The 27,818-nt window shown below is 37.5% G+C and overlaps 1 protein-coding gene across 6 annotated transcripts in view; it reads right to left on the reverse strand.

The window, feature by feature from the left end:
- Nucleotides 1–519: 519 nt before the first annotated feature.
- iqsec1b (IQ motif and Sec7 domain ArfGEF 1b) overlaps nt 520–27,818 on the reverse strand; it is a 404,551-nt gene continuing 377,252 nt past the window's right edge. For 5 of the 6 annotated variants that reach the window (XM_052017343.1, XM_052017345.1, XM_052017346.1 and 2 more), the window contains 8 exons: nt 26,175–26,314; nt 17,388–17,417; nt 14,537–14,662; nt 10,468–10,567; nt 10,155–10,316; nt 9,699–9,875; nt 7,847–7,896; nt 520–4,314 (listed from right to left, as the gene is read on the reverse strand). In XM_052017343.1, the coding sequence (XP_051873303.1) occupies nt 3,712–4,314; nt 7,847–7,896; nt 9,699–9,875; nt 10,155–10,316; nt 10,468–10,567; nt 14,537–14,662; nt 17,388–17,417; nt 26,175–26,314 (1,388 nt within the window). In that variant the 3' untranslated portion in view covers nt 520–3,711. The remainder of the gene's footprint in view (nt 4,315–7,846; nt 7,897–9,698; nt 9,876–10,154; nt 10,317–10,467; nt 10,568–14,536; nt 14,663–17,387; nt 17,418–26,174; nt 26,315–27,818) is intronic. The other variant, XM_052017347.1, reaches the window with a different exon arrangement.

Here is a 27,818-nt window from a genome sequence, read left to right on the forward strand (position 1 = left end):
ACTGTGACTCCCTACTCAATATGGACAACAGTGGTTCATTATGGCTACTACACTACTTCTCAAGGGCATTTAGGGTTGGACAATAATGCTGACATTGCTAGGGACAGCCACTTCTCATAAATAAGGTTTTGTTATCACTGATTATTACATAACAACCATATTGCCATTACAACCACAAAGTTTGTGCCAATATTTTGTCTGCAATGGCTTGTATAACTTTCAAAAATGGGTGAAGGTTTGAATTTTCCCTCAGAAACTACTGTGCAGAGTTTAAAATTGCACCTTGCATCATAATTGCATAATTACACTAGTCTGTTACTATGAAGATCAAAGCCTACAGAGCATAAAACATCTACTGTACATCATCTAAATAACAATTCCAAATACCTAAAAAGCATGGTGCAAGATATGCTTTTAATCAAAAAACAGGAATTGTCCAGAAGGAAAATAGGAGGCAACAGCAGGCAGCTTTCTTTCTAAAATTGCAAGCAAATCGCCAAATAAAAAAAGACAAACACAGTAGTTCTGTTTGATTTATTTTGCGTTCTCCACATTATCACAGTCATAGTTTGACATGGATAGGGTTGTGTACTACTTACAACCATAATGCATATTAGAATGAAACCACTCCTCTTGTCATGTACATAGTAAATGGATCTTAGTTGCAAATTAGTTGCAATGCATGGATTTTTGAAAGCATCTAACATTTAATGAGTATGTTTTCAAGAACTCATTGCTTGCAATAAGCAAATAGTTTGACATGGCTGCCACAGAATTACAACAGATCTAAGCATTACGATAGTTTAGGAACAGAAATAATGCAACCCCAAAATGACTATGGACATATTGGTAAAACTAATTTACAAATATATACAAATTAAAGAACTGTCTATTCATTAATCCCACCTTCAATCTAGTTTCCCACTCCCTTTCCCATCTCACCCTTGAGATAAGGTATTCTATTTTTAGTCTCTGTACACAATTACTTTGCTATATTTGCAGGCAGATGTGGCAGTGTCAAATGATTTTGTACAATGAGTACAAATCTAAATACATGCTGGACTGCAGTAACACATCATTTTACATGAGACAGTAATTGAACATCAAAAGTTTTATTTGTATTTGCTGACTTTCATTCAGTTCTTTGTTACCAGAAGCAAGAGGCTTCTGCGGCATGCATTGCAAGATGGGAAAACATTTGACATCAGATGGTTGCAGCTTTCTCTCCTTTGTAAGCAATACAATACTTGTACACTAATATTAAAGTGATCTTATCCAAAAAAAATCACATTATGATACATTTCATTCTTAACTTAAAAAACCCAATACAAATACATATTAGTTGTGTTATTCCAGAAAAGATCAGGTCTGCAACATCTGTAAGATAAAGTGGGTGAATTACAAGCCATATAGTGTTTTCTTCTCAGTCTGGCATCATCTGGTAAAAATTATTTGCATAAATCAAAAATGTGATCAACATCTTCATGAAAGTATATGCTTTAGTCAAATTTTGACAAATGACATATGCCATGTGATTGAACTCATTTACACATCAACACTTAGGCACATCTATACAGAAGCCAGGACAAATTGATTATGCAGATATTTAAGCAGTAAATATAAAAAATAATCCACACTATTCCCAATTTAATACATTTTTATTTACAATGAAAATTCACGATAATCTCAAACAATTTATGCACAGTATATGTAACAGACAGAAGTCTTCATGAAGGAGTTATTGTGCAATTCTTAGAGGGACTTGGAACAAACCCTCCCCACCACAATCATCTAGAATGGCAACCAGATCTTTTTTGGAACAAGTTTTAGATTACAGTTAGACTATAGTTATAAGTACAGAGGTATGAATAAACAGTCTAAGTATTTTAATATAAGATCAATTTACCTCAACTATATTTAATGTCACACTGAAATTTTGCAAATATACAGTATGTAGAGTGTAGCCTCACAATATTAACATTAAATGACATGCAAGATAGTCTGTTTCATTAAGAACACATCATTCTTTATACAGAAAGGAACAGAATCTCAGGAATTAGTCCAACTCGGGTGATAAGACTTCGTGATCCAAGTTGTTCAAGAATGATTAAATTAACAAACCTGACATATATTCTCACTTCATAGTACATAACTGTAAGAAAATATTGCACACACTGGAAACAAAACTGAGGAAAAAAGGCTAAACTCTATTTGCTGTATTTGCTCTCTATGGCAGCTAACAAAGTGCTCAGTTCATAGATTTGCTGGCATTTATGTAGGGATAACTGTTATTTTTAGAGAAAAAAAATTCTGAGCTGGTCTTATTCTAGAATGGTCCATGCCAGTGATGTTCCTTCATTTATAGCAGACCTTTCACTATATCACTGAATACAGTACTTTGCAAGCTTACTATTGCTGTCACTTCAACAGTGTGTCTGCTGCAATAATTTGATAGTAGGTGGTATCACCAATCCACATTTGAAATAAAGGGACCAAATTTTAAATTTCAGAAACAAGTATGACAGTGATGTGAGTGCGAGATGTACTCAGCCTGCTGAGTGCAATGTACTTTGAAGCAAAAAAATATATCTCTCTCTCTTTCTTAAGAAAATGGAATTTCATCTTTGAAGGTTTTGCTATCACCTGCTAATTGCTCTCAGTGCGGACTTCTGAATATTTGTGTATGTATGTACATGAAGTTATGTTTATACTGCACGTAAACAGATCAAGTAAATTCTGACCTATTCTTTATGTTTTACCTTCATTTGTCTCCAACTGATAAGCAGTGCTTTGGAATGAAGGATGGCAAATTCAGATAATCAGATGCCAACTCAATAGCAAACAGCATTAAATTTCATTAGTTAGCTCACCTAGAATATTAATTATACTAATTTCAATACTGAAGTCAAATAGGTGTGCAGTGTTGCCTATTAAAATATGCATGTTATACATAAAGCAAATTTTGATTAAAATATTAAGTGATGATATAGTTGGCACACTTAATAAAGATTATTTATGATGTGTTTGTTACAAGGGGCTACAGCTGAATAAATACTGAAATTGTTTATTGCCCAAAATTCTACCATTTTAAGTCTCTGTGAATAGTTTAACTGAACTTCTTTTTAAAGAAAAACAAGGCATGTTCTGCAGCTTCAGGATGCTAAACATTACTTTCTATGTGCAATTAAACTATCAAAGACTAGAATTCAAACAAAGCCACCATAACAATTTTCTGTTTACATAAAGGGTTTCTTCCACTGTCAGAAACCATTGTTACAAAGCAACTCTCAAATCACTTGACCCACATCAGTTTTTTGTTATAGGCTACCAAATTTGAAATAACAAAACAGCTGTCAGGCAGTACACCAAGGGAAAGAAATTATGTTTTAACTGCTGGAAAAATAACAGCACAAGCACTGAATGGTAAGCAGCACAAAAGGCTTCAGCCTGCCTCAAGCAAGGCAAAGAAAGAAACCTAGGAAAACTTTCCCCTGGGTAGCCTAAAGGATAATATCAATTATTTTATTTCTAATTTTGTACTGGGACTGTAAATTCCATTTTTCCCATGGGCTACTATCAATAATACACAGTAGTATTTTCAAGTACTTTCAAGTTAGGATGTTAGGTTCATATATTGCTGCATTTAAGTGCCAGTGCAGCTTTCTTGTAAAGTTACAAGCATACAAGGGTTCCTAATTTTTTCCTTTCCTCCTACACTATTGTACTGATGCCACTTGTGTGTTTGGTCTTGCTTGTGGTAGGAGCAGATGGGGGTTGCTGGCCATGGAGATGTTGAGGGTGCTGAGCATGAGCCGGATGCTGGGAATGGGAAATGGGCACAGGAGGGTGAGCTGCATGGGGGTGCTGTTGCACGTAGGGGGTGTGCTGGGAATGAGTCGCGTGCTGGGAATGAGTCGTGTGCTGGGAATGCTGTAAGTGCTGGTGATGCTGATGAGGGAACTGTGCATGTTGAGGAGGGTGGTAGTGATGGTGGTGGTGATAAGGAGGTGGTAGAGGTTGTGTTTGCTGTACATGACAGAACTGGGAATGGTGTGCATGCAGCTGCTGTGTCTGTACTTCTGCCTGACCTGTGTGATGTATAGCTGAGGAATGTTGCTGATGTGGAGGATACTGAAGCTGCTGAGATGGCCCTGGTAGAGAATAACCCTGGGATGATTTTCCTCTTTTACTGCCAAATAAAGTACCAAGCAATGATGATGAATTTGACATTGTCTGATGTGGACGGATTGGATTTTCTCCTCGTGTAGATGAGTTGACTCTTCGATGTACATGAGGGCTGTTAATGACTGACCCCTGGGAGGAAAAAGAAAAACATTTTAATTATTTAAGAAAAAAAACTGTTGAAATTTACTTAAATTTGACAAGTAATATTATATTATTTTTGACTATACAACATTAACACTTTTGCATTGTTTTAATAATTGGATCCCTTTCTTCAATAAAGTGTTGCACAGATTATTTATGCATTGTACTATCAGATGTCACACAAATTATTTTCAACAAACTAATGTGATTGGATTTCTGAATGAATGGCAAATTTCAAAGGAATGGTAAAATTTGTATATTTTACATTTTGATTATAACATTAATCTACAGATGTATAGTCTTTTGACAAAGTCTTTACAGACACTATTTTATATGAAGGAAAAAAACAGTTTTTGTATTTTTCCAGATAATCTTCATCTTTACCTCAGACATTATTCTACTATGTAATGTAGACATCTGTTAAACCAGTACGCTTGGGACTTTAGTGTTGCCAGATTGGTAGATTTTCCAGATTATCGGATGTTATTCCCAATTAACACTCCGATGCTCTTTTACCTCACTTTTTAAAACGTTAAGCAGTAAAGAAGTATAATAAATTTTTTAGTGTGAACCTGGTAAGTTTCAAGAAAGGGCCCTGGTATGTTAAAGTGGTCCTGATTCTGAAATACCATCGGGATTTCTGAACAATCAGGTGGTGGATTATTGGAGTTTTTCATACTTGCAGTAACAGTAATCCTGAACCATCCCACCCCATTCCCTCCCCTCCCCCCCATAATAAGGCCCATTCTCAGAAGTTATTTAAATTCATTTTAAGATTACTGTTATTTAGAGAATTCTTCTGCAGATATCATGCATGCCTGGGCAACCCATGGTGCTCTCTTGTTAAAGTTACACTTTTAGTGAACAAAGACTCCTAACTATTATTTGATGAAATACCTTATGCTCTCATGTGCTAAGAATACTTAATAACAAAAAAACACATCGAATTAAAGCGTTTACTTTTATGTTACAGCTACAACTTTCATAAATATCATGTATACAGATTTTTACCCGATTAATTTATAAGTTTTAAATCTCATGGGAAGCAAAATCCATTGCTACCCTACACTTCTTATGAATTATATGCCCAGGTTTTGAAATAGGTGACCAGCAGATGCCTTGACATTAAAGAACAGTGAGGAAGTGACTGATGCCAACTTACTTAAAAGACAACCATGCTTAATTCAATAGCTAAAAGCTATTTGCACAAGAATAGATTGAAAAATAATTGGTTGATGGATCTTCAATGTCGTGAGATCATTGTGATAGAGGGATGAATTACAAATCCTTTTAAGAGGGAGGTATGTTTGATTTCTTCTGATTCTCATGATATTTCACTCTCTGCATTTCTCCACTGTTTTCTCTACCTTCAAAACCCTCAAAGTTATCTTCTTGAAGGGCACCCAGCTGTTATTCTTAAGGTCCCATAATTGTGTATCATCCATTTCCTTTACCTGTTTATTCTTAGAGGTCTGTAATGCGGTGCTGACAGTGTTTTTTAAATGAAATTATTGATTGCAATCTGGATGAATTCATGAATGGAGCACAAAACAAACCTGAATACCAAAGCAGACCGAGAGTGCCATAACCTACTCATTGAATGGCCATACAACTATAAAGCTACATTGGTACAAAGTGAGCAACTTTTCACTTTGGCTTTCTATTGAGCGTGCCTATTCTCAACTTGGTGAGGAATATGCTGAAGCAAACCATGAGAGGTTTACAACCTTAACAGTTATATTGGATTCCAAAAACCTTCTCTATCAAATTATGACATTTGTCTTAGCATGTATTAACAATATTGTGCATCTTTGGTTGGATATAATCATCTACCAGATAAAATCCAGACATGCACATAAAAACAAAAGGCTTGTCAAGTTATTATGATTAGAATTTTTAAGACAAATATATAAAAGACGCAAGCATTATTTCCAATTTTTCATACCATATTTTCAGGATTAGAGATATGAAATATATCCTTCACAATGTTTAAGTTGCTTTTCAATTATAGTTAATTCCTTTCTTCAATTTATTCTGTAGCAATTCCCCTCAAACTTCTGTGCAAGAACTTGTATAATTTTGTCAGGTGAACAGCCTGATCTAATCAAGTACATTTTCCAGGTCTGGTTGATTCTCCAACCTGAAAGCAGGAGCACTGCTAAAGGGACAGAATTTTTTTCCACTAGTATTCAGTTTTTCTTTCTTTCCTTTTGTGTCTTGGATGAGAAGCTCAAAGATTGTGAAACTCAAATCATCATGGATTTCCCAGATCTATATGATTATTCATTATTCCAATACTTGACCTTTAGAACTACTGGCTACATGTTAGCTGTTTTATATACATTTTAAAGAACAAAGTACGCTATTCATAAAACCTTTTCCCCTTTTCTTGACTAATGTAATATATATATATATCTTTTTATCTATATTGATTACATGGCTTTCAATATGAGATTTTGTGCTTTCATAAACTATCTTAATTGCTATGCCCAAGTATAAAAGGTGTAAAATTTGCAAAAGATTAATCCAGAGAGAAAACAAACAGCAATCTCTGCATTATCTACAAATTCAATAGTTGCAATGGTGAATTTGAATATTTGTTTTTAATTGGCCATTCTTCCACAAAAACACACATTTAAATAAAATGAACTGACTCTTTCTATTTGGCTTCCTGTTTGTGCAGATGGTCTAATTGTTCTCTTCAAGATTTTAGTACAAATTGGACAAACATGTGATCAATTGTTTACAATAGGCAACAAATTTCAAGTCATCCTTTAAGAACACACGACTATTACAACAAGGACATTTGCACAGACGAAACAAAAACTGTAAAGACGTTAAAAATGTTGAGAGAAATTAAGAAGTTATTTTACAGAATTACTGGCAACTTTATGTCAAAAGAGCAAGTCTATTAATCCTTATGCCATCACATTGTAAGCATGCATGGGCAATACATGAAGTCGGAGCTGGAGCAGGGGAGTGTGGGTAAATGCTTGTAAAATGAATGATTTTCATGAAATCCACACTCAGATCATCTAATACTATCCAGTTTTTCTATGTGTTTCCATACATTGCTTTGAACTGATTTACAAAAAGGTTAACATCTTAAGAACTCAAAACCCTGACTGAGGATCTTAAGTGTTATTCTGAAAATTGAGAGCCAAAAAAAGGAATAAGTAGAAGTACAGCTCATACAAAGCAAAATAATAAACAATCCATGTTGAAAATGTTATAACATGGTACTTTTTAAATTTATTCAGCATGACATGCTGATGATTTCAAAAGCTTCAGACTCGATTGCTGCTAGCAGAACCACATTCAACTGATTCCATCAACAATGGTGTGCCTTGACAAGAAGCCTGACTCTGCGCGAGCATTAGATGCACTTGGCAAGCAGTTCACACATGCATTTCTATGTGGCAGGCAGGCTACTTATTGGAAGAAAGCAAAAGGATGCAAAACAAATGCTTTAAATATATACATTATACATCCAGCTACAGAGCAATTACTTCCTACTTACTTCCATATTGCTGTCTAGCGATCCTGCACTGCTGCGGCGCCCACGCTTGCCTGCCCAGGACATGCAATACCAAAGATTAGAAACCAAGAATTAACCCAGGGGCCACATCCTCGTACCCAATGCACATTGACTGGTCTCTGTACATGGTAGAAGCTGAGCACATCTAATTGGGAACCAGCAGGCAAACTTGAAGGAAACTAAGCAGCATATTGTGGGACAATGGCTGTAGGGAATCTAGTTTTTTTTTAAAAGCTTAAAGGTAACAATAGCTCATTGTTATATTTCATTGTTGATTGAAAAAACAGCATTTTAAAATGAAATAAATCAAACAATTAATGCTATTGTTTCAAAAACTGATTTTTGTTTCAATTCATACAAATACGGGTGTATATTGTATAAAAACATATACTGCAGATGTAAAAAGAAAAACAAACTTCAGCAACATGGGTAATGGTTATTCTATTACCAATGGAAACTACATAAATGACTAGATTTATCAGTGTTTGTGGATAGGTAGAAGCAACAGAATGAACATGTTGCTAAACTTTTCTTTAATGTGGTCTTGTACTGAATTGTTTCAAGTAGCATCCATTGATCTGAAAAACTGGACCTCAAGTGGATTTCATTTTTCTACTCTACGAAAGAGCAATGGCTTATAAGAAACTGGTGGAAACCAGGTCAAATGGTGAAAGATGAAAGAGCCTCTTTAAAAGAGATGCAATTCCAATCTTCTAACCAATGACCTTGCCTAAACATGGTATGTTTTACTGAATATGGGATGTGTAAAGCTGAACATTCTGTGTTAATATTTTTGTTTAACATCAGAAGTGTTTGAATTGTATCAGAGAATGATCCTGGACTAATTAGGGTAAGTCGTCATTTTAAAGTTTCATTAAAACCTAACAATAAAAGTTTCTTTTTGAATACAAGCATACATCATATGACAAAATAACAGTGTAACATCCATAATTAAAATCAACTTTAAAAGAGAACAAACAGACTTGAGACCAAACATTACTAAGCAAGCTGCAACAACTGAATTATTTCCCTGAGTTCACTTTGATTTAGGTTTGCCATTGCACACTGCCGTTCCTCACATTAAACAAAAACAATACACTTGAGGATGGTTGAACATGTACTGATCCAAGCACAAAGCACAGAGAATTTCTTTTTGTGTACATTGCAGACCATTCTCTTCACCCTAGATGTGATCCATTCCATGCTGATCATTTCTTGACTCAGTAAATCACATGATGTACTAATCTGACAGCAGGTTAGATTTCTGATCATTCCAATGATTTCTAAAATCTGCACAATTGAATAACTTGCTTAAAATACATACATTGTAACTGTTGGATTAAAATGTTGAAAGTGGATTTTTCAATATCCAGCAGTATTAAACTTATTTGTTTACCCTGATCAAAGTTTGGATTCTGCAAATGACTATGCAACATGAATGTGCTTGAAAACAGTTTAATATTTACATAATGAAACATCAGTATTTATTGTTAACTATATTGTAAATAATTTCACATGACATTGTTTGATGTTGCTCACAAATTGAGTACCACATTTGCTAAAGATAAAATCTGTATGCAAGATTAATAAAGTTAATACACAACTTCAAAGGCTGAAAATTAGGAAATACACTGGATTTTTCTTGGAATAAACTTGAAACAGACTGCAAAAGTTTATTGACATTCTACAATACCAAAATGGCTAAGTAAATTAATGTTTTGTATTTCAACTTTTGTCAAAACTGAGAACATTTTCACCTGATCGAGTAATATTAAAATCATATTTGGCAATAACAACACAAAACAGAAATTGAGCGTAATTGCCATCATCATACCTGCTTCTGAAAGGTCCCTGAGCGAACTGCTTAGGGCGGTCCTCTTTAACCCCTCCCCAGTGGTATAACTATCATCCAGACTGGTCCTGCTTAACGTGCCAATACCAGGTTCCTTTTTCAGGCCTGATGCTTGAGAGATACTTGGCCGTACAACTCCTTTCTGTTTTTCTAGTTCAGCTAAAGATAAAATGTTGAATTACATTTCCTTACAGTGCATTTTGAAATTGTGCAAATCTGTCAACAAGAGAAACCATTCAAGAGTATGATTATTTTGATTTTGTAAAACTACTACATTTGTTTAAATGGAACTTTCGATATTAAAATATTTCATATAGCAACTCTAAATCAAGGAAGAGCTGCAACTTAAAGCAGTGAAACAAAACCTATTGAAGCTCACATCTTAGAGTTAAAGTTGAAACACAAATTCAAGACTATTTCAAACAATTTTGTACTTACATTCTATCCTGTACTTTTCCATCTCTTGAACTTCTGCAATAGACTCACGAAGGTCATCAGTGAATTTTTTACGATCCTGTGGATTTGGGGCATTGAAATTAATAAGGACTTTGATGTCAGCACCTGTATTAGCTGAAGTAAGTCGGATTCCATTTGGGTAATCTAAAGGAACATATTAAAAAAATAACTTAGTGTTAAAAATTTTAGTATTACGATACAGAGAACCATTTCTGACAGAGCTGAACAGCTTTTTGAAAGATTTTTATATATAAAATATTTGAAAATGCAAACTGAGAGCTTTTTTAATTCTTACACTGATTTTCAAAAAGAAGAACTTGTATCCCATACAAGGAAAAGGACTGACGGAAACTGTAGGTCACTGAGTTTTTCTTCTTTTGAAAGATCTTTGTAACCTGGACAAGAAAGGTCTTGGATTACATACCAATCATGCATCAGTTAAAAGATAAACATGAGCATTAAGATAGCCATTAAGCAAGCGGGTACCAGCTCCTCAAATCACTTCAGCAAGCAAACATTTTATAACAAGAAATATTTATTAATGTTAACCTTTCAAAAGTCCAAAATCATTTGAAAATCTAGTAGTCAGTATTTTGAAATAATGTCCATGCATTCCTCACTTAAAATGTTTGCATGAACATGAACTACATTAATGGTCAAATGGAGCTTAGGTCTGTACAAACACGCTCTCCCAATTTTCTTGTGTAGAATCTCCATCTGTCATCAAATTAACAAAATATGCATTAGAAATTCTGCTATATTATTTGCAGAAAACAACAGCTTCTATTAATATAGTGTTCACAGGAACTTTATCATAAAAATTATTTTTAGAGAGACTAGAGAGATATTAGGGCAAATAACTGAGTTGGAGATGGGTTTTCAATAACACCATGAGGAGGAAAGATAGTGGAAGAGAGAAAGAGGAATATCAGGAGAGAAATCCAAAGCTTAATGTGGCTGCCAATAATACAGCCATTAAATTCATGGGATGATGAAAGGTTGAAATTATGGAGAGTTATTTTAGAGAGTGAAAAGCCCCATAGGGATGATAGAGAGAAAGAGGAACAAGGTAATGGAGGTACTTGAAAACAAGAATGAGGATTTTGGTCAGGAGACAATGTGCTCTGGGGAGCCCAGGGATGATAAATGAATGGGACACCCCTTCCCTCCTGCTCCCCTGCAACAATTAAAATCCACTGAGACCCAGGCAGGAAAAAACAATTTTCCATTTCTCAGGAGCACCTCTCAACAAATGAAATGACAAGATTCATCACTGCCTGTAGTCTGTCAGCACAGCTTTCGGCCAACTAAAGAAAAAAAATTTGAAGACTAAGACCTCGAACCCAGCGTCAATCTCATGGTCTACTGAGCAATAGTGATCTTGCCGAGTTGTATAGTTCAGAGCATGGACAACTTAAAGTCACTGGAGAAGTACCATCAATGCTGTCTCCACAAAATCTTTCAAGTCTATTGGCAAGACAGACAAATCAATGTCAGCATCCTCCCCCAGGCTAACAGCCCAGTATTGAGACTCTGATCATGTTCATGCTTCAAGGATATCCTCAAAGTCCCCTTGAACAAGATGTAACATACTCACCAATTTATGGAATCCCTGGCAACTATTTGGTCAAAATGAAGGAGGAGCATCAGGGAAGGCACTGAACACTCTGAGTCTCCATGACAGGAGCACATGACGATCATGCGCAAACAACCGAAGGAGCAAATAACAGCCCAAGCAACCCACCCATCCCATCAAGCACCATGTGTTCAATCCAATCTGTGGATTCTTTAGCCACCCCAGAACCTATAGAACTGGAGTGGAAACGATTCACAGCCAATCCTGAACGATGAGCTAAGTAGCAGCAAGCCTTCAGGAGTTTCTCAGCAAAAGAGACAAGACACATTTAAAATCAGCATTCTGTCTATTTTAAAATGATAAATTTATTGTGAGGTTCCTTGCACACATTCTTCATTAACAGAAATATTGTCCTTTTTCTTCATTAACAGAAATATTGAATGCGTTTTAAGGAGAGCAAAAATTAAGCTTCATTTTAAAATTGTGAAATGAGACAGGGTTAATTGGTAATCATAAATGAAGAAATCCTTAGGGAAGAGTCATCAAAATGTCTTAGAATGCCATAATGAGTTTGAGAGTGATGTGATTTAAGTACTCAACTAGAACCCTAAAGTTAATGAATGTCAATTATCAAAAGAGAGAGGGGGAGAGTTGGCTAAGGTACAATGAACTAATGAGCTGAAACATGCTGGCTGTCAGACATTTGTGAATCAGCATGTTTTGGACTTCTGTGCACAGATGGTCAAAGGCAGAAGACCGAGATATGCTTGAAATCAGATACTGGTGGAATCCACTGCTGGACTGCTGAAGCCAGCAGCAGAACAGTGTCGTGCTGAAAAAGGTTCAGGTGCACTTTGTATTTAATCTTCAGATTTATACTCTATGTGGCTGCCTTGGCAAAGCATGGTTCTGTGGAAAAAGGTAAGTGCAAATAAATGCTTTGCTTACTTCACTTTAATTATCTAATTATTAGGTTTTAATTATTTTTTCTTACATTTTATATTCAAATATTTTTAAATTATTTAAGATTATTAAGCAGTTTTTAAATGTCTTTGAACAATCAGAGACATTTAAGAATAGTTAAAAATCTATTGGCAGCAGTAAGCAAAGGCTGTCAAGGCATTTCAGGGTGGGACCTCAAGGTACAATATCTGATGCCTATTTGCCACTTGGAGCCTGCTGTACCTTGTGAGACCTTTGCAGTATATAGAGAGCTGGCCTCTTCACCCCTTGCACCCGGAAAAAGATTAGATAGAATGGAATCACTGGCTCATGTCCAGAAAGCAGGAAGGGTCCAGGATGATCCAGTACAATGGACAAGTAAACATCTAATCAGAGTGAGGAATTTAATTTTGTAAAGAAAATGTATTTGAATATAGTTAGGTAATTTTATAAACCTCTATAAGGTCACCACTCAGCCTCCATTGCTCTAGGTGGTGGGTATATGTAATGAGCTGCCAGAGGAGGTGGTAGTTGCAGCTACAATTACAATGTTTAAAAGAAATTTGGACAAGCACATGTATAGGAAAGGATTAGAGGGATATGGGTGAAATACATGCATGTAGTGTAGATCAGCATAGATAGGCATCTTGGTTGGCATGGACAAGGTGGGCTGAAGGGCCTGATTTTGTGCTGCATAACTATGAATCTGAAGTACTTTAAAAATATAACAAAGCCAAAACCTGGACCTTATGGCCTATATCTTAAACTATTTAACAAGGTAGATACATAGATTGTGAACACTTTAGCGTTGTTCTTCTAGAATTTACTATATTCCATAATGGTTCCCATAGATTGGAAGGTGGAATGTAACTTCACTGTTAATGACGAAGGGAGAAAGCAGATCAAATACAAACCGGTTAACATTCCATCAGTAAGAGAGGAATTGCTGGAACCTGTTACTCACTATGTGATAAGAGAGCACTTGAAAATGTGCTTGAAATATGTTCAGGCAGAATCAACAATGGCTTTCAAAAAGGCAAAATAGTGTTTGGTAAATGGAGTTCTTTTAAGTCTGTAACCAACAGGGTAGGTAATGGTAGAACCAGTGAAAATACATTATGCTTGAATTTTTGTGTCTTTTGATGAGGCCTCACAACTAAAGTTATTACACAATTAAATCTAACAGCTACAAAAGAGGTCATTACATGATTAGGGCTTTTAGGGTTGGGTTAATATATTAGCATGAACTGGAAACTGATTAATGAACAAAAAAAATTAGAATGAAAGGTAATTGGTAATATACTGTAAGCAGCGCTTGAGTCATGATTAGTTATGATCCATGATCAGACGAACAAACTGTAAATATATCCATGCTCTGATCATACAAAGTTAGGTGGGAAAGTATCTTGTGACAAGGCTGTAAAAAGGTTTCAATGAAAGTGGGGATGAAGGTAGCACATGGAGTGATACAGGGAAATATGAAATTGACCACTTTGATAAGAAGAATAGAAATGCTGAGTATTTTCCTACAACAATAATTTGCAGAACTGTCCCATGTGAACTCTATCTATATATACCGTTTTGCAAATGGACATTTAATTAGGAACAAAATTCCATCTAAAAGAATTTGTCACTTTATTCCAACAAATCTGAGAAATACATACATAAACTAGGTTTACCAGATTATGCCTCAATCATTTGAAGGTGAACATATCTTTATGATGCACTACACCAAGGAACAGTTTCATGATTAATAGGAATGACATGCTGGCAAAAATCTGGTGTTTAAAGTAAATCTTATGGACAAATCAATGGACACATCTGATTAAGCAAAGTGATTACATACCACAAGCAGGTCATTAAATAAGAAGATCTCTCGTTGGTGTAAGCCAAGTTTCTGAGGTTTATTTGGATCTGGAACCTCAAATAATCGGCAATAACAAACTAATCTTCGATGGGGTAGTGAAAGTACCTAATTAATGAAGAGACAGTGAAGATATTCAATCAAGCATACTATCACAGAAATGAACAAGTATGATTCAATTATCTGGAAATGCTGAACAAATCTTTGTTAAGATTTATCTTTTAAAATCATCAAGGGGCTAAGATATGTTGAAAACTTAAATAATTAGTGACTGGAATAAGCATTGCTCTTGCATCTGAAACCTTTCAATAGCAAATGTACCATAAGTTTACATTGTAGAGTCAAGAAATATGAGTTAGCATATAAATCACCATGCCATTTTTAATCTGGGCATAAAAAACATTTAGAAATCAATATTTATCCTTTATGCAGCATTTTCAAAATTCCTGGATACACGTGCAATTTTTCAAAAATAGTACATTATGAACCACCTGCTTGTTCTTTTACATTTTTGAACTTTGCCCTCCAAAATCAAATATATCATCCTATTAACTAGGAATCTGTCATTTTAATTTTCTATTACATGCAAACAGATCTTTGCTGTGCTGAAGTGCATCTTTGTCCAGAGGTTAAGACCCAAGCTATTGTAAGAGCAATGAAATATTAAATAAACATTTCTAAACAAAGCTTAGTAACAATGATTTAGAAAGAACGCTGTTCTGTACTGATATTGGATATAAAAGATTATTGGGCCCTGCTCTCCATTTACAAACTGAAAACTATTCAACATTCACTTTGGAGTGTATAAGTACCCACTTCCTTCCCCTTCCTGATGAGACATCCTATTTGCCTCCAAGGAGGATGTGAAGGACCCAAGGGTACTATTCACAGGAAAACATCTGAATTCTCCCCAGTGCCCTGGCTGGTTTCTATTCTTTAACAATACCACCGAAACAGGTCATTGAATTGCTATCCTTTTGCCATTTGTGGGTACACACTGTGCACAAATTAGCTACTACATTTCCTATATTACAACAGCAACTTCTTCACCGGCTTTATTGGGACCTCCTGAGGTGGTGAAATGTGTTACTTGAATTAAAGTATGTTCTCCTTTTACATAAAGCACTAAACTTCCCCTGCCTCTTCAATCCTTGCCTTTCACAAATGCTAGAAGTTCATGGATTTCTTGGTCACTAAGATTGAGACTATTTGTTCAACTGTTCAAGGCTCCTAGGTCACCTTGCTCACTTAGGCAAGCTTTTACTAAGGTTCCCTTAACCAACACGCACACACCTTGAATTCACACATTTCTCTTTCAGTTCTCCCCTACCTCCCTTCATACCCTCTCAGAGCTCATCTTGCTCACAAGACTCACTTCATGCTCCCTCAACCCTAATCGTATTAAAATGCTGACCATCCTCTCCCCCTTGTCCATTCCAACCTGAATACCCTTTAACACCGTGGAAATGTTAACTATTGCCAAACACATTTTTGGCATGCAAGTGTTTAGTGCTATAGGTACAACTTTTGGCAAATTAACTATTGCAGCCCTATTCCTGCAGGTTTTAATTAATGGAGAATTAATTTTAACTTTTCTGTTTAAATTTTTTTGTCATTTTCCTCTTTTCGTTATCCAGTCCTTTTACTCTTCTTACTGTCTCAAATTTGGTATTCAATTTAGCCAGTCTAATTACATTTCCTTCTTGGTCCTTGCATTGTTAGTTTTATAACTTTTACTTTGACTGTTGACTAAAGCTTTCTTCTGTTCACTCAGGTCTCAGAAGCAATGTACTAATTTATGCTTTCATTAACTTTGCATGCAAAAAGATTGAAAACGTCAGCATCCAAGGGCAAGTTTAACATGACAAATCAAATACACTCCTCATCATAATTAAACAGGTAACTGGGCAGCAACTTCCAGTAGCTGCAGATAACCAGTGAAATGCAGAAATTCCAAAGTTGCTCTGTAGAACTCATGCTATATAGCTAAATCACTAGGAAACTCAACATTGTAACATGTTGAATGACATTAAACTGAATACTTAAGTGATATTCACAAAAACCCTTCATCTCTTAAGCCTATTACTCCTTTCACTTCTGTATTTTGTTTCTGTACTTAATTGGCTATTGAGTTAATTATTCTAATTGTCACTTTTGGCTTAGACCATGCCTGCTCAGTATGGATTTTTTTGACCTAATTGGTTAAGACGGTGCATGATCAGTTACTTGTTCAGGCAGGTCTCAGGTAATAGATAACGTATAAAGAGCTCTGAGATAAAATGGGGTTCCAGTCACAGCATATTCCAGTATAAATGCCCATAGTTAAAGGGAAAGTCCACGTTCAATGAACAACCAGCAACATTAATTGACTGCTAACTGTAAGATCAGGGTCGATGTATTCTTTTAAAAGCAGTTTAAGTATTTAGCCAGCACGATAATTTTTTTGCAGCCAATGAACTTATTGGGAAACTGTTTTCCAGGAGTGAAAAGCTGTACTACAGTGCTCCAGTGAGAGTCCAACACCTTTCCAGGGCAAATGCACTAAAAGCATTATCCTCGTCCCATGAAGAGATAAAACAAAATGATTAAATATGGATAGTGAACAGTTCATCTTGTAACTGTGATCCCTTTCATGATTAGAACAGTGTGGGGTGGGGAGTTGAACTATCCAGACATTGGCAAAAATAAGCTTCTTTGTGTACCATTTCTAAACATTAGGATTATGTTCATCAAAATTTTAGTCGTGTTAAAGTCAGCTATTTTAACTAGAGATTATGATTTGTAGAGAAATGCAAATAAAAACTTAGCAATAAAAATGAAAAGTAATACTTACACAACCAAGTCCATGATGCAGAGATCCGATCTACAAGGGAAAGATATACACAGCTTATTAAACTGCAGAAAAACTTCAAGTCACAGCAGAGTGAATATGGTTCTGTAAGACTAATTCTGCAGAAAATAGAATTATTTCCATGTGTCATATATCTGTGCAATGGTTGCAATAGCAGCCAGGCTACCTGTTAAAATTATTTCTTGTTTTCTCCAATTGTTAATTTTCTTCTCAATGTGATGAGTCAGACAAGTGTAACGGCTTCTATCATTTGTTTTTAAGACGTCTTTTAGCTCTGTCATCTGTAAATCTATAGTGTATAAATCTACAATGTCACTGTTACTTCCCATTAATCAAAATTAATATTCAAGTTATGAAGTAGAAAGAGGGATCAAATGTCATTGACTGTTTTTGAATTACTGTCAAGTACTATACTGTTAGCATAATGCATTATATGCAGCATCATGTGGTTCTCTAGTTCAGTGAAGTAATGTTTTGAGATGAGACTTAAGGATTTATTCTTCTCTGGTCCAAGAGGAAAATGGCAGGATTGGAGTACAGGAAACTTAAAAATTGCCAACAGCACACCAGGCCTAACTTGTGCAACTTTCCAAGATTGGATTGGGCACAGAGGTGAGAGCAGAAAATAATTAGCAGTTAAAATTTTAAAGGTGGGAGATTCTAAGTAATTGAAACCTGGAACTGACTGACTAATTACAGGGAAGCAGAAGCAGTTTTGGCTGTTAGTCAACCAGATGGGGTTTTATGTATAGCCTAACAGCTTCATGGTCACTTTTAATGACACCAGTTCTTAATTTTTTTCTTAAAGAAATATCTGGATTAATGAATTTAAATTCCTAATTTGCCATGTTGGCATTTGAACACATTGTCTGGAATACTAATACAGTGACATAACCGCTAGTCCACAATTGTCATGCTATTGTTCCTAGATGCACTATTTATGAGATGCACTGGTGAAAGTTAACAAACTGACTTTGACAGGATTTTCCAGACCTAAAGCTTCTACTTTCAAGAACCACCAAGTAGCAATGACATCCAGAACAAAGCAGTCAGCTTGGTTGTTACCCTATATATCCAACTCCTTTCACTGCTGGCAGTGTGTGTGCTAGAAAATGCACTACATCAATTCACCAAAACTTCTTAGACTACACCTTCTAAACCCATGTCTATTATCATTTAGGTGGGCTTGTTTATTTACTCACTTCTCTGGTAAGAATGCTCTTAAAATGCTGCTGGGGAGAGAGTTCCAGGACTTAGACCAAGCAAAGATGAAGGGATAGCAATTCATTTCCAAGTCAGATTTGGAGATGGTGGTGTTCCTATGCATCAGCTGCCCATGGCCCTCTTAGTGATGGAATTGGAATATTATTGTCACGTGTACCGAGGGTACAGTGAAAAGCTCATCTTGCATACCATTTATACAGATCAACTCATTAGTATTGGTATTGGTTTATTATTGTCACTTGTACCGAGGTACAGTGAAAAACTTGTCTTACAAACCGATCTTACAGGTCAATTCATTACAGAGTGCATTGATGTAGTACAGGTAAAAAAAAACAGTACAGAGTAAAGTGTCACAACTACAGAGAAAGTGCAGTGCAATAAAGTGCAAGGTCACAACAAGGTAGATCATGAGGTCATAGTCCATCTCATTGTATAAGGGAACTGTCCAATAGTCTTATCACAGTGGGGTAGAAGCTGTCCTTAAGTCTGGTGGTACGTGCCCTCAGGCACCTGTATCTTCTACCCGATGGAAGAGTAGAGAAGAGAGAATGTCCTGGGTGGGGGGGGGTCTTTGATTATGCGAGCTGTTTCACCAAGACAACGGGAGGTAAAGACAGAGTCCGAGGAGGGGAGACTGGTGTCTGTGATGCGCTGGGCTGTGTCCACAACTCTCTGCAGCTTCTTGTGTCCTGGGCAGAGCAGTTGCCATACCAAGCCATGATACATCCTGATAGGATGCTTTCTATGGTGCATCGGTAAAAGTTGGTGAGAGTCAAAGTGGACAAACCAAATTTCTTTAGCCTCCTGAGGAAGTAGAGGCACTGGTGAGCTTTCTTGGCTGTGGCATCCACGTGGTTTGTCCAGGACAGGTTGTTGGTGATGTTCACTCCCAGGTACTTGAAGCTGTCAACCCTCTCTACCTCAGCACCATTGATGTAGACAGGTGTATGTACACCGCCCCCTTTCCTGAAGTCAATGACCAGCTCTTTTGTTTTGTTGACATTGAGGGAAAGGTTGTTGTCATGACACCATTCCACTAAGCTCTCTATCTCCTTCCTGTATTCCGATTCATCACTGTTTGAGATATGGCCTACAACAGTGGTATCATCTGCAAACTTGTAGATGGAGTTAGAGCAGAATTTGGCCACACAGTCGTGAGTGTATAGGGAGTAGAGTAGAGGGCTGAGGACGCAGCCTTGAGGTGCACCAGTGTTGAGAATAATCGTCCCGGAGGAATTGCTGCCTATCCTCACTGATTGTGGCCTGTTTGTTAGAAAGTCAAGGATTCAGTTACAGAGGGAGGTGTTGAGTCCTAGGTCTTGTAGTTTGGTGACGTTTGCTTGGTATTATTGTATTGAAGGCAGAGCTGTAGTCAATAAACAATAGTCTAACTTAAGTGTCCTTACTGTCCAGATGCTCCAGAGCTGAGTGAAGGGCCAGGGAGATGGCATCCACTGTAGATTACACAGTGCACTGAGGTAGTACAAGGTAAAACAATACAGAATAAAGTGTAACAGTTGCAGAGCAAATGCAGTGCAGGTATACAATAAGATGCAAGATCATAACAAGGTAGATTGTGAGGTCAAGAGTCCATCTTATTCTAGGGAACTGTTCAATAGTCTTATAACAGCGGGATAGAAACTGTCCTTGAGCCTGGTGGTACGAACTTTCAGGCTTTTGTATCTCTGCCTGATGGGAGGGGGAGAAAAGAGAACGGCTGGGGTGGGTGGGGTCTCTGATTATGCTGGCTGCTTTACTGAGGCAGTGAGAAGTACAGACAGAGTCCATTGAGGGCAGGCTGGTTTCCGTGATGTGCTGAGCTGTGTCCACAACTCTCTGCAGTTTCTTGCGGTCACGGGCAGAGCAGTTGCCGTACCAAGCCATCATGCATCCGGATAGGATGCTTTCTATGGTGCATCAATAAAAATTGGTAAGGGTCGACGGGGACATACCAAATTTCTTTAGCCTCCTCAGGAGCAGAGGTGCTAGTGAGCTTTCTTGGCTGTGGCATCTACATGGTTGGACCAGGACAGGCTATTGGTGATGTTCACTCCAAGGAACTTGAAGCTCTCAACCCTCTCGACCTCAGCACCATTGATGTAGACAGGAGCATGTGCAACCACAACCCCACCTCCCCCCCACCCCTTCCTGAAGTCGATGACCAGCTCTTTTGTTTTGCTGTCATTGAGGGAAAGGTTGTTGTCATGACACCATGTTACTAAGCTCTCTATCTTCTTCCTGTACTCTGAATCATCATTATTTGAGATACAGCCCACTACAGTGGTATCATCTGCAAACTTGTAGATGGAGTTAGAGCAGAATCTGGCCACGCAGTCATGAGTGTATAGGGAGTAGAGTAGGGGGTTGAGGACGCAGCCTTGTGGGGGACCAGTGTTGAGAATAATCGTGGCGGAGGTGTCGCTGCCCATCCTTACTGATTGCGGTCTGTTGGTCAGGAAGTCAAAGATTCAGTTGCAAAGGAAGGTGTTGAGTCCCAGGTCTTGGAGTTTGGGGATGAGTTTGCTTGGGATTATAGTATTGAAGGCGGAGCTGTAGTCAATAAACAATAGTTTAACGTAGTTGTCTTTACTGTCCAGATGCTCCAGAGATGAGTGTAGGGCCAGGGAGATGGCATCTGCCATAGACCTGTTTTGGCGGTAAGCCAACTGCAGTGGGTCGAGGTTGTCTGGGAGGCTGGAGTTAATGCGTGCCATGACCAGCATCTCATAGCACTTCATGATGGTGGATGTCAGAGCCACCAGGCAATAGTCATTAAAGCACGTTACCTTGATACGGGGATGATAGTATTCTTCTTAAAGCAGGTGAAAACCTCAGATTGAAGCAAGGAGAGGTAAAAAATGTCTGCAAATACCCCTGCCAGTTGATCTGCACAGGATCTAAGGACATGGCCAGGGACACCATCCAGGCCAGATGTTTTCCGCAGGTTCACTCTCCGGAATACTGATCTTACGTCTACAATGGTGACTATGGGTTCAGGTGCACTGGAGGCTGTTGGGGTGGGGGGGGTGATAAACCAATCCCCTTGTGTTCAAAACGTGCATAGAATGTGTTAAGCTCATCAGGAAGTGATGTGCTGTTATTGGCAATGCTGCCAGACTTCATTTTGTAGCCTGTTATAGCATGTAAGCCCTGCCACAACTGATGACTGGTCTGGGACTTGATTTTGAACTGGTATTGTCTCTTGGTATCTCTGATAGCTTTACAGAGGATGTATCTCAATTTCTTGCATAGGTCAGGGTCACCTGATTTGAATGCTGCAGTTCTAGATTTCAGTAGGGAGTGGGTCTCCCGGTTCATCCATGGTTTTTGGTTTGGGAACACCCTGATTGTCCTCAACACACTTGCTGATAAAGTCCATGATGGTGGTTACATACTCATCTAGGCTGGCAGCTGAGTCTTTGAACATGTCGCATAGAAGCTCATCTATTTCTTCAGACCAGCACTGTATGACTTTCTGTACTGGATCCTCCCGTTTCAGCTTCTGTCTGTACGCAGGGAGAAGCAGCACAGCCTGGTGGTCTGATTTACCAAAGTATGGGTGGATGGTGGCTCGGGAGGCATCTTTGATGGGTGGATAGCAAAGCTCAAGGGTGTTTGGGCCTCTGATGGGACAGGAGACATGCTGGTAGTATTTTGGTAACACACTCTTGAAGTCAGCTTGGTTGAGGTCATCGGCAATGATCAAGGGGGCATCAGGGTATCCTCCTTCTAGGCTGTTGACCACAGAGTATAGTCCATTGAGTGCAGGTTTCACATTCGTCTGGGGTGGGATGCAAACTTCCGTCAGGATACCTGAAGTGAACTCCCATGGCAGGTAGTATGGGCAACACTTTACCGTTAGATATTCCAAGATGGGTGAGCAGGAACTCGCCAGGACCATCATGTCTGAGCACCAGGAGGTGTTGATTAAGCAGACCCCTACGCCTCTAACTTTGGCTGAGGACGCTGTACTGTCCATCTGGTGAATTGAGAAGCCCTCAGATTGTATGACGCATCAGGTGAAGCAGGTGTAAGCCACATTTCGGTAAGACATAGCACACAGCATTACCTCAGTTCCCTTTGGTAGGTCAGTCTTGCCCTTAGTTCTTCACTTGATGGAAGTTGTTGATTTAGGAGGTACTGTTGGATTGCATCTCGCAAGAAACTTATAGATAGCTATGGTGTGCCAGTGGTGGAGGGAATGAACGTTCAGGGTGGTCAAATGGAGGTCAATCAAGGCAATTGTTTTGTCCTGGATTGTGTTGAGCTTCTTGGTTGTTGGAGGTGTACTGAACTAAGCAAGCAGACAGTAACTCCATCATACTCCTAATCTCATGCCTAGTAGTGAGTGGAAAAGTTTTGGTGTGTCAAATGAATCACTTCCTGGATTCCCAGTATCTGACCATTCCTGCAGTCTCTGATATGGATGATTCAATAGAGACCCCAAAGTAGATGATCTTGGTGTTGGTAATGCCAATGAATATTGAGGATAAACAGTTAGATGCTCTTCTGTTGGAAATAATAATTGCCATTTTATGGCATGAATATTACTTGTCATCTTTCATCTGATGCCTTGACCTTGACTATATAGACTAAAAGACTTTTTCAATTGCCGAGAAGTTGCAAATGGAATTGAAAATTACACAGTCAGCAAATGTACGTATCTGACCTTATGGAAAGATGATTGATGAAGCAACAGAAGATGACTGGGTCGAGGAAAATGGCCTGAGGAACTCCTGCAGTGATGTCCTTTCTTTGTGTTAAAATATGACTCAAATCATTGGAATGTTTTCATCTTGATGCCCTTTGCTTTCAGTGTTATCAGGGCTTTCATGCTATTCTCAGTCAAATGCTGTCTTGATGTCAAGGAGGTTTGGTCACTCTTTAAGCTCTTCGGTCTACATTTGAAGGACAAATGCCATTTAATAGCACTGTTGACAAGACCTTTCATCACTTTGCTCATGACCGGGAGTAGGTAAATTATGTGGTCATTAGCTGGATTGGATTTGTCCTCTTACTTGGACAACTTTCCACACTTCTGGGAATTTGCTAACGTTGTAATTATAATGGGAGAAGTTAGCTAAAGGTACAGTTAGTTCTGGAATACAAGTCTTCAGTACTCCAGATAGGATTGTCTATTCCCACAGTTTTGCTGTATCCACCACTCTTAACTGTTTCTTGTTACCACATGGAGGTAACAAAAATTGGCTAAATTTGGCTTCTGTGATGGTCAGGATCTCAAGAATCAGAGATAGACCATTCACTCAGCACTTCTGGCTGAACATCGTTGAGAAATCTTCAACCTTGTTTTTAACATTCATGTGCTGAGCCTCACCATTCTTCCGGATGGGCTTGTTCCTGAAACTTCCTTGTCCTCACATATAATGTTTAATGTCTCTTACAGGAACACCACCATTTGCAAGTTCCTCTCCAGGCTGCACACTATCTTGACAATGGAAAATATCAATATTCCTTCATTACTAGGTTGAAATCTTGGAACTCCCCAGCAGCACTATGATAACTTCATACAGCAGCTCACCACCATCTTTTTGGGGAAAATAGGTTTGCCAATAAATTCAGAAATGACTACATGACATGGTCATTTCAGAATAAAAATTGTTATGGAACATCTGCTTGATCCTCAACAAGATGCATATCATTCTGACGTGGACATATACAATTGTGCTATCTTCATTTGCACTGCATCAGAGCATTATCACAAGCCATTTAGGTGGATGGCCCACCACTTTCCTCACGGAGTAATTGTGGATGAACAATAATTGCTGTCCTGACTGCATTGCTCTGATTCAAAGAACAAATAGTTTTAAAAGTTGGGCTAATACTTGGATTTGATATAATGCTAACACATAGAGAGGACCATTAATATATCAGTAGGACGTGGAAGTTTACTGAAGGTCTCCTAAATGAGAGACTATGCTTTTTTTTTGGAATGCTATTACACCAAAAATTTCTCCTTCCCAAAGATTTTGCTCTTTAACTAGACCAGCCCAGATTGCATTTCTTCAATGTTAGGTATTCTGAATAGCAACATAACATAACATGTAACAATAATAATAATTGTGATGATCCTAGTGGGCTGTTTTACAAGTTTCCCCCAGTTCTGCTTCAAGCTATCAGTTACACATTGAATAATTGTGTGTATAATCTGCTGCTGTTTGAACTTTGTTCTTAATCTTAGAATTCTAGATTCAGCTCACTCGGTCCATCAAGATTTTGCCAGTACTGTTCTCACACATAAATCATCTGGTATCACAGTTGTCTTGACTACAGCATGCACTAAGTGGAAAAAGTTGTGAAACCACATAGCTGATATAGTTAGACACAACTTGTGTCCATTTTGAGCAAGGGAATAATGACATTTGAAGTTATGCAAAATGCATTAGAGGGGTAAAGAACAAACTCCATCCAATTTTTTAACCATTTTTAAATGTTCCATTAAGGTGCCACCGGCCAAAGCAATAGAGAAATCAGTGTACAGGATTCTAGATTTTGTTTTTTTTATTCTCTCCAACTTATTTACCTTAATGTATATGTATTATAAATGTGATGAGATAGTAGGTCTTTTGTTGGTGTTATCAAATAGAATACAGGCTGAAATCACACTCCAACTATACCATTGGTTTTTTTTTACACAGAGTGGTGGGTGCCTGGAATGCACTGCCAGGGATGGTGGTAGAGGCTGATACAATAGGGACATGCAAAAGACTCTTGTGAATGTAAGAAAAATGATCGTGGAGTAGGTTTATATAGGTTGGCACAACATCGTGGGTGGAAGGGCCTGTATTGTGCTGTGCTGTGCTGTTCTATGTTCTATATGCCCTCAAGTATCTTACAACATTAGCATTGCTAATTTAAAAGTAGGCTGTGTGCTTAGAGTTAGATTATTGGTAATAAAAAAAATCTTATATACATATTATTCCTTTTCTCAGGGACCGACACCAATGGGATAATGAATGAGTGCATAAACTATTGTCTGTTGGAATGAATGGTCTATTGTCCCTTGCATGCTCCAGATCTCTTTTGTTTGTCCGGTAACCTTGCAAAGCTTGCTGTGCAAGAAAATCCAAATTACCATTAAAAGATTTACAAACCATTTTGAACTGATTTAAAATATAAAGTGTGCAATTGCGTAAAGAAGTTTATAACCACATATAGCTACAAGTTAATCATACCCACAGTTAATTGATCACACTGTCATAAAGCAGGCAGTGTACTTAGAGTAGAGCGGATTAATAGGCACTCTTAATCAAATTTTCAGCACTGCAGTTGCAATGCCTAATTCAAATAGTCAACTGTCTTTCACAAAAAAAATGTACTTAAATTATTTTCAGAAACAGATTAATTCCAGACAATAGACTTGATGCGATCAGAATATTTTGGGATTAATGAGTCAACACTTATGTACCATATTGCAAACAATTATATTCATACCATTTTTTCTTTTGAACAGCTGTATCTGAACAGTTACCCTATAGTTTCAAAACAACATTATATACTTCACAATTTTAAGACGTAAGATCTTACTGGTTTCTTTCCAACAATCAATTTCTCGACCTTCTGAACTTGGGACACATGATCCTCATTGGTCTTGAGTTCCCTTTTGCGGATTCGTTCATAAATTCCTATTAATGTTTCTCGAGGGATGTCTTCTCCATCATCCACACCTGTAAGACACAGAAATCCCGGTTAGTCTCCTATTAAATCCAAAAAAGCAGTCATCTATTCTATTCCCACCCCCCACCCCCCCACACATCTACTAGCTCTTCCTTAGTTCAAAAGCAAAGTACTTCACAGAGATCAGAATCTGCTGCTACAGTTTTTTCCACAGTAAAATGTTAAAGTGGTTCAGAAACTTCACAATTTACTCCAGGTGTGTACTAAAAATTCTACATTTTATCTGCATAAAAATATAATAGTTGAGTGGGCTATAAGTGGCTTTAGCAGGAGGAAAACTGTCACACTTTTGGTCAGATCCTCCTTGATAGGCTTGCTACCCAGACCCACCATCTGTAGACCCCACTAAATCGTTTATTTTCTCCAAATACGGACATCAATTGAGCTGACTGCCTGTACTCAGTGGTCTATCTCCTCAATGCGCTTTGACAACCTTTGACAACTCATCAACAAACAAATAAAGAAGTAAAATAAGTATGTGAGTATGTGCACACATGTGTGAAATGTCCAAGAAATAAAACTTCATGATTTGGAGTTCATATCTTTCAGGCCACAAACTAACTCTCTGCAATTAGGGTTATTAATAATTCATAAAATTACACAGCAATGCAAGAAGCCATTCAGCACTTTGCCCTCATTTCCATAATTTTTAATTTTACCCCTTTTGGAAGTTCATATAAATAACTATTACAGATACTTCTTTGTCACTATTTTGCATATCTCAGTGAAAAGAAAAGTTGTTCATTAGACAGAACTTAAGCACTACAAATTAATTCTGACTGTTATTGATCAGCTCAAAACGATCAAGATGTGCAGTCACTGTTATTTATTGACTAGTGGTTTCCCAAAGAAATATTAGGAGGAATGGTTGAAAATTTCCTGGTTTCTCGCTCTTAATTCCTCTTTAACTCATGTAAAATGGAAGCATAAACATACAGGTAAGGCGTATCCTTTGCTTTTGAATTTCAGAATCCTCAATTCCCCTTTCTATCTATTCTGCACATTTAAATGCACTCAGCTGAAAGACTGCATAAGAGGTGGGGTAGACTAAAATTTTAAACAAACTACTTTTCAAGAAAGGAGAGAAAAAAGCTATATTTAAAAATCAAGGGACTATGTGACACAGAAGGTGAGCATAATGCCATTTTAATTTCAGTAGTCTCAATGCTTTTTCTCTGCTTGTATCCATTGTGCTAATAGCTAAACACTTTCAAATTGCTTTCATAATGTTCTTTTAATTTGGATTCTAAAAATGAGAGTATACATTTATGCTGCTAAATTAATTAATTATACTTAATGACAGGGTTATACACCTTGGTTAAAATAGATTTACAACTCTGCTGCTGGGTAATGGAGAATATAGTTAATATCATTAATTACAGCAGCCAGTTTACAGACTCTCAGAACCTGCATTTAAACAAAGGTTTAAAAGACAGCTTTAAAATAATTACTCATTGAATTATTTTTGGCTCCTAATCATGTTTATTGATTCTA

Source organism: Pristis pectinata, chromosome 6, assembly GCF_009764475.1.
Source record: "Pristis pectinata isolate sPriPec2 chromosome 6, sPriPec2.1.pri, whole genome shotgun sequence".
Taxonomy (NCBI): Eukaryota; Metazoa; Chordata; class Chondrichthyes; order Rhinopristiformes; family Pristidae; genus Pristis; species Pristis pectinata.